The sequence below is a fragment of the Ceratotherium simum genome, chromosome X (assembly GCF_057802395.1).
Source record: "Ceratotherium simum simum isolate JZ-2026a chromosome X, ASM5780239v1, whole genome shotgun sequence".
Taxonomy (NCBI): domain Eukaryota; kingdom Metazoa; phylum Chordata; class Mammalia; order Perissodactyla; family Rhinocerotidae; genus Ceratotherium; species Ceratotherium simum.
The window spans coordinates 29,707,597-29,715,776 of NC_141940.1; the positions used below are offsets into that span (position 1 = coordinate 29,707,597).

Here is an 8,180-nt window from a genome sequence, read left to right on the forward strand (position 1 = left end):
AACCTCATTCCTCCCTCAGGCGAAATAATCTTCCGCTGTGTGTACAGACCCCGTTTTGTCTCCCCGCTCATCCGTCCCTGGACGCTTGACTTGTCTCCACCTCTTGGCTCTTGTCCACAGTGCTGCTCTGAACACGGGTCTACAAACATCTGTTCAAGTCCCCGCTTTCTGTCCTTTGGGGGTGTATACCCAGAAGTGGAATGGCTGGATCCTCTGGTCATTCTGGGTGTCATTTTTGGAGGAACCACCACACCGTTTTCCACAGCGGCTGCAACATTTGCACTCCCACCGGCAGGGCCCGGGGTTCCGGTTTCTCCAGGCCCTCGCCAACACGTCTCCTTTTCCCTTGTGTTGAGACTCGCCAGCCTGCTGGGTGTCAGGTGGTATGTCATTGTGGTCTGGCTGAAGACTAACACTTGAGAAGAGTATGTTTTTAGCCCTCTGGCTTCAAATGCTTATTCGGCTTATATACGGTTGTCTCTACTGAAATCTTAACTAAGTTACATTGTCGTGATCTGCGTTACTCAGTGAAGAGTCATAACAGAAGAAGTGAGAAGAGTGGTGTGCTCCCCAGCATCCTGGAGTCAAAGTGTTCTAGAGATCTGGGAAAGTAGTTACCTGGTTACTACTAGGTATCTTCGTCCTGATGCATCCTTTCAATAGGAGATAAGAGTTCTGGAAATCTTATCATAAAGAATTACAAAATGTTGTATATCTTGTTATAATTATAAGGAATTCATGGAAATCTCAGATGTGAGCGACCACACGAGCCGAACTGTAAGGGATGTGCCAGCTCGGCTGATGCCAGCCATGAGCATCACATGGTAGGTCTCTGATGTTATATCGGATCCCGAGCCACAACCGATCCCAGGCTCTCCAGCCAAGAGAGGGTGAGGCCTGCAGAATCCAGCCAGAGCCAGCCTGAGGAGGAGACAGCTTGCTTCAAGTCAGGGGGGAGGCCGTGGGAGGGAAATCCCTCGATGGCTTTTTCCAAGTGAATTCAACCATCATCCTGTAACCGGTTTCCTACCCACCCTCGGGGAACAAGAGGCAGAGGCAAGGTATCTTTCTGTGTTTTGCACAGTAGGTGAGGTGAGTAGGGCCCACCATACCTTGAGGGGCTATGAAAATGGTTTCACTTAATTTATTAAATGGACCTGATGACAATGGTGGCTGTGAAGGTCAAAATAGGGTGAGTCCTGTACATTGTCAAGCATGTGGACCATTCTCAGAAGCTCCTGTCGATACTGCTCAGGATATTAACACGTCCCGAGGCGCCATAACACCCTTGTTGAAGGGAGGGACAGAGCCCTCACTCTGCCCTGGCTCTCTCTCCCTTTTTAATTTTTATTTTTATTTATTTATTTTTTTTTTTTTTTTGCTGAGGAAGATTGGCCCTGAGGTAACGTCTGTTGCCAATCTTCCTCTCTTTTTCTTCGTTTTTGCTGAGGATGATCTCTGCCCGTCCTCCTCTCTTTTGTATGTGCGGTGGCGCGGCAGCACGGCTTGATGAGCAGTGCGTGGGTCCGCTCCCGGGATCCGAACCTGCGAACCCCAGGCCGAAGAAGCAGAGCGGGCGGACCCGACCACTACGCCAGGGGGCCGGGCGGGCCCCCTGGCTCTCTTTTATGTGACATGTATCAGGGGAGAACAAGAGCTCAGGAAGACAGGTCTGGAGGAAGAGAGAGGGAAGAAGAGGACGAGGGGGAGGAGGGAGAGGAGTGCATGGGAGGGAGGAGGAGGAAAATGACCGCGAGGAGGGGGAGGAGAAAACAGCGGGAACTAACCCAAGTCCACAGCACCCGACCAGCACAGGAAACCCGCGCGCTTTTTAGGGGACCTGCAGCCAGAGGCGTGGTGGCGGAGCACAGCATGGAGGATGTCGCATGCTCCACAATCGCGTCCAGGGCCAAAGCAAGGGCCACGTGCAGTGGAAGCATTCTCGGATGCAAGAAACACTGGGCAGGCTTCTACACTTGTGCTCTGCCGGGGGTCGGGGGTCGTTACTCCCAACCTGGAGTACTTGTTGCTTTCGCAAGGGATGGCTTGGGTTTCTCGCACCCTGCATCTGAGCACCCAGAGAGCTCCGCAAACACAGGCCCAAGCTCCCTCTCCCCCGCACCGGTGGAGAGCACGGCTGGCTCTGCTTTCAGCGCATTCTTGCAAAAACCCAGCAAGCAGTCTCCTAGCGCATTCTTGCCTCTGAATCACTAGCCCGATTCCTGGACCTCGGGGGCGCATGGAAGAGAACCAGAGTCCCATTCGTTCTTGGGGAGGGGAGAGTCCTGCTCCCAGCCCGCAAGGCAAGGGAAAGGACCTTCCCTTCAGCGCGCTGGGGCTGCTAGGGGCTCCGCGCTTTCTCCAGCCCTCTGTGTGCATCTCTCGCTCTGCAAGACCCAAGGGCAAGGAGCCCCGCGCCCAGCGGCGGGCCTCGAGGGCCAGGCGGAGAGACGTTCTCCCGACATTGCCCCAAGGGCTCCCGGGGTTCGTGTGAGGTCTCGTTGCCCCGCCCCTACCCGCGCCCCAAATCCGCGGGCACCATCCAGCAAAGCCCCTTCCTCAGGCCAGCCCCCCGGCCCCGACGGACGCGGGAGGCGTCAGCTAAGCCGCAAGTTGGAGCTCCCCCGCCCCACACTTGCACGCCCCCTCCCAGCACCCTGCCGGCCAGCGCTCCACCCACTTGCGGGCCCCGCCCCGGCCGCCCGCGCGCCCCAGCAGGTCCCACCCACCGCACGCACGGCGCGACTGGACGTGAGGAGACGAGCAGTCGTCTAAGCCGGAGCCTGTAGACCTGGCCGCTGGAGCCGATGCGCTATAAAGCGAAGCCGGCGCCAGCAAGAGGACCCCGCCCAGGGATGGCCGCGGCTCGCCGCGCAGAGTCTGCGGGCGCCCCGCTGCGTCCGCGGCATGGAGCCTGCGCCCGGGGCAGCCGCCGGGAGTCGTGGAGCTCCGGGAAGAACTGCAAGGTGAGTGCCTGGACCGGGACGGGTGCTTTGGGCAACTCGAGGAAACGTCCTTTCCCTGGGAGAGGCGGGAGCACGGGACGCCGCTGCTGCGCCGCCGCCTTCGCTGCTCTCAGCTCGCGGGCCTGCGCCTCCCTCTGCCCCCCGCCCGCCCCCCGCCCCCGGCCCCCGCCGCCCGCGCTCCCACGCCCGGATGTGTCTCTTTTCCTCTCCAGAGACGAAGCCCTCCGCGATCTCAGGGATGGGAACAGGAGGAGACATCGTCGAGGAGGATCGAAGGTCCGAAGCTGAGCAGGGAGCAGCGGACGAAGGAGAACAAGGCCAGGTTGGCGCAGGAGCTCGGGGCCCCGTGGACCCGGAGAAGGAGGAAGGCGGCGGCGGCGGCGGCGGCGGCGGCGGCGGCGGCGGCGGCTGGGAGCCCCCGCAGCAGGAGCAGCAGCTTCAGGAGCCCTCCCACGTGGCCCCCGAGGATCTGCAGCCCCGCGACAGGCAGCCGGGCCTCCCCCGCCACACGTTCACCGGGTTGCGACTGAAGGGGCTGGAGAGCGTTTTCCAGCGCACTCAATACCCCGACGTGTTCAGCGCGCGGTAAGCCGCTTGCTCTGGAGGCGCCCGGTGCTCTAGGACGCTCGGGCTCCTCCGTCCAGTCCCGGGGCGCCTGCGGGGCTTTCCCGGGTCTCTTTCCCTCCACTCCAGAGCCAGAGCTCCCCAGCGGGCTCCAGGCCACTGGAGTCTGCCCGCCCTTGAGCCCGCGGTGGGGGCGATGCCCACCGGGCATCAAGGGAAATGTCTGCAGGCAGTACAGCAGTGGCTCAAGCCAGGGAACTTTGGCCGCGCTCCTGTTTGGGGAAAGCGGGTTCTGTTGGATCAGGACGGATCAGGGGGAGGAGAGTGAGGCACCGTCGTGCAAGTGCACGGCTGGATCTTGCCTTAACTTACAAGTGTGATCCTTTGGTCCTCGTGGAATTCTTGTGCATTAGTCTTGAGTTTGAAACCCTACCTTAAGAATCGTGAATCCTGAGTCCTGAGTTTCTCAGCGCTCCCTTAAACTTTGCACACAAAGGAAAATCGCCCCTGAAGCCAGGCTGGAGCTGGCTGTGACCCAAGCGCACAATGCTGGGGCATTTGGGAGGAGAGACGCTGGGAAGCCAGCATGAAATGCGCATTGTCTATCTCGCGACCCCCACGACTCCCGATAGTGACTGTTTGCCATTTTCTCCCCTCAGAAAGGAGCTCGCCTTCCTCCTGGATGTGGCTGAACCCAGAGCGCAGGTCAGTGAACCTGAACACGCCGGCGATTCTGCAGGGCCGCCGGTCTAGAACCTGCTTCAGGACTTGGACACTTTTGTTCTAGTCGTTCTCACCTTGTTGTTTTTTGTTGCCCTTTCCATGTCTGGGAAGCGAGTTTTGAAATGTGGGGCTTTGGCAAGTGGAACCTGGGATATGTCGGGCCCCGCCTATGGAAATTGCCCATTCTCAGAGGGAGCGTGAGTTCCTAAAGGGAAAACAATAAAATCCAAGAGAACCCAACCGCTTCTCCTCTTCTCTGTACAAAATGAAAGATGAGTAAAGGTCAGTCCTTCTCACAGTGCTGGTATCTTTTCGCAGCACTTCTGCGTGGAGTCCTGTCGGGGCTCAGTGTCCTTTGGGAAGGATGCACCTTCATGCACCGAGGGCCTAGGTGAGGAGAGGGTCAGCTGTTTTCACTGACGTCAAATGTTGAACACCGGGCCCGAGCTCTTAGCTACATGAGTGAATTTAGGAATATTCAGGCCCTGGGGTCAGGAGTAACCCACACCCAGAGATCACACTACACGAGTCACGCCTGTGTGTTTCCTGATGCCGGGAGCCTGGCGGGCGGGAGACAGCGGGAAAGTCCAAGGGCCTGGTCCTCCTGCTCTTGCTGTCAGCCTGTAGGAAAGCAGGGCAGGAAGGGGCAGCCCGACAGTTTCCCTTTCCGCAGTGCTTCCATGTGTCAGACTGGAAAGGTTGCTGAGAGGGTGACATCGTGGCGGAGGCTGGGAGGAAGGTTTGCCAGCTGGCACTCTGTCTCAACATCGCAACAGACAGAAACGATGTTGAATCAGGTTCCACTGACCTAAGAAGGGTGAAAAGGTCAGAGAAGAGTTCCTTACAGTCCCACTTCTACCTACAGATGTGGCACAGGTTCCACTTTAGGACTGAGTATTCTCTTGAGGACTTTCTCACATCTAATGATAGACATATATATGTACATGTCTGGTGTGTGCGTGAGGAAGATTGGCCATGAGCTAACATCCGTTGCCAATCGTAGTCTTTTTGCTGAGGAAGATTGGCCCTGAGCTAACATCCGTGCCCATCTTCCTCCGATTTTTGTATGTGGGACGCCGCCACAGCATGGCTTTGTTAAGCGGTGCATAGGTCCGCGCCCTGGATCCCAGCCCACCAACCCGGGCCGCCGAAGCGGAGCGTGTCAGCATAACCACTATGCCACCGGCCCGGCCTGTAGTGATATGTATTTTTGATGGTACTGTTTTGGAGAGGTGGGTTTTGTGGAATTTCTTCTTCTTGGGGGGGGGGGGCGTGGGGGCGGCTTTCCATTCAGGCCGGAGTCTTACCTGTGTTCATTTGAAATACCTTTGGATTTGCTCAGGCAATGGTGACTAATCTGTAGGTGCACAGGTTACCACGTGAGACCGTAGAGAACCATCAGTTGGATTAGGAGAGAATTTGTCCAAAAGAGAAACCAAATCCAGGCTGAGTTTCCTAGCTCCGCTCCACGGTGCGCCTGTGAGTGCAGTGATGGGAAGGGGCTGCAGGTCCGGTCTTGGTGAGTTGCAGTGAATCGAGACCCACTTGGACTAAATTTTCCTTAACCCTACAGGCTGAAATATCAAGGCGGTGTCCGGGGCGTCAGCAACTCTGCTGTCCCGCTCAGCCGAGCCACAAACCCCCTGGGCCCTCCATAACCAGCCCTTCCTTGCCACACCATCTTTTTTCAGTCCCCAGAGGTTTCAGAGGGTGAAGGGCCCCTTAGACACCCTTGAGGGAAACCTGTTCAAAAATCCAGCCTGCTCCCATTGACTATTTCCTTTAGACGGAAGGAGCTTTGACCATGCTCAGCTTCCCCCACACCCCGGGGTGTCAGGGGGACACTATCCCTAGAGAGCAGGGGGCAGAGGCAGCAGGACAGCAGGATGCTCCGCCGTCAGGAGACCGACACGTCTTCATCCCGTTACCAGGCGTGGCATGAAGAGCAGGGAGTGGGTGCCGTTCACCAGCTAGACCCGCATCCGAGAGCCAGGAAAACCAGCAAAGACTATTGAAGGTGGGAGGAGAGAGACAAAGCAAGAAGGCTAGTCCAAACTTGGCACAGAGTAGACGCTCACCGAGCCAAAACAGAACTCAGCTTCCGATGCAAATGCGTTCCTGACATCTCCTTCCACAGCCCCCATCCCAGGGTCAAGCAAGAGGAGCTGCCTTTCCTCTTTTGCTCTCCTGCCTACCCTCCTTTGATCTCAACTGGTCTCCTGAAGGGAGCCCACCAGAATGGAAATATTCATAAGGAAGGAGGGAAAGTCCCACCAGGGAGGGAGGGTCTCACAATGTGACGGGCCCTGGCCCAGGTCCCCAGCCCTAACACCCCAAGACACATCCAGGCTGGTCCTATTTCTTCACTTGGACCCAGAAGACATTTCCAAGAATATCCAAAGAATGCTATGGGCCCAGCCACCACCTCAAAACCTCAACCGCAACAGGGAGTCAGACCGAGATCTTGCCTGGTGTTCCGTTGGTCCTTCTGCCCTTTGTTTCACATAGAGACTTAGCCTTCGGGGGTCTCCATGGCCAACCCTGTCCTTCCGTTAGGAATGTATTCTATCCTTTCCAAACTCCGCCTAACCTCCAGCTTACAAGAGTGTTCGCTCCACTCTTTCCCAACGAGACCCAAGGAGGCAGACCACGGTGCTGGTCAAGATGGGGGTGTGAAGAGATGAGGAAAGAGAGCTCCTAGTCACCCGGTGGCTGTCCGAGAGTAGCAACCAAATCCAAGGCCACAAATTGAGGTCCGTTCGCCTCGGCCTGCTCCTTCTCACCCTTCCTTCCCCTGAGAACCCGGAGAGGACTTGAAGCCACAGGCAACAGACCAATGGGATTTGGGATAACTCTTCACCCTCCCTCGACCTCTCAGGGCCTGTACAAACGAACCTTGTTACTGCTTTACCGAGTGACCGCCCCAAGCCCAAACTCTGCTTAGATTCCTCACTCACAGGCGCCCGAGCCTCAATGTCTTTGTCCCGTCAGTTCCTCACAAACTGATGGTTTCTTTGTCTAAAACGTATAAGAATGCTTGCTTGGGTCATTTCTTCAGGTCCCATTTCTGTGAGACCTCCTTACGTACAATTCAGTACGGTTTTTTTCTCTCTCTCCTCTCAGTCTGCCTTGTGTCAATGTAACGCTTAGACCAGCCCTAAGAACCCAGGAAGGTGGGGGCAGGGGCACGTCCCCCGGCCTGACACAAAAGTGCAACGAGCGTGTGTCTCAGTAACTCGTTTTTCCAACAAGAAGTGAGCATTGATAGATGGTAGGGTTGTGTTTTCCACATCCACAGATTTAAGTAATTCTTCTTATCTCTAGAGAGCCATAGCTAACTATATACCACTAATTATTTCTAGGAATGATCCATCCTTCCTTTAAAATAAGGTTACAGACGAGCAGTATGTTTTCCATCATCTGGGCTTCAAGCGCTTTTCCAGTTATACCTCTGAGCCTCTAGTTAGATGTTGACATAGGTGCCACTACTGATCTACCCGTTCCATGCCTCCCTTCTTTCCTTACTCGTTATCTACCTTTCCAAGATCTTCAAGAGGAGAGAAGTGGCGCCTCAGAAGAATGTGCTTTTCAACGTCCTGGTTTCAATTACCTTTCTAGGCTTCCCCAGTTGTCTCTGGAGGAGTAGGTACCCGATTACCACGCATCATCGCTAGGACTAACAAGTCCCCGTTGTTCCCGTGGGAAACGGGGAATTGAGAGAGATCTGTTTCTCAGCTTCCTGCCTTCACCGACTCATTCAGATCATATCCAGTTGTCTCTATATGAGTCTAAACTCGATCAATTCCTTTCCTTACAGTACTACTTCCACAGTCCAAGGAGATAGGACAATTTAGACGTGAGAAGGGAGAAGGGCTTTTCCAACATCCTCAATAGACCAGTGTATCTTGTTGTATCTAGATCCCTCTG

The 8,180-nt window shown here is 55.9% G+C and overlaps 1 protein-coding gene across 1 annotated transcript; it reads left to right on the top strand.

Annotated features, from left to right (window-relative positions):
* The first annotated feature begins 738 nt into the window (after positions 1-738).
* On the top strand, positions 739-4,493 carry LOC147911794 (uncharacterized). Its single transcript, XM_087426414.1, has 4 exons — positions 739-824; positions 2,821-2,966; positions 3,179-3,551; positions 4,190-4,493. Exons 1-4 carry the CDS (start codon positions 739-741, stop codon positions 4,281-4,283), a joined length of 699 nt encoding a protein of 232 aa, XP_087282540.1. The 3' UTR covers positions 4,284-4,493.
* The last annotated feature ends 3,687 nt before the right edge of the window (positions 4,494-8,180 follow it).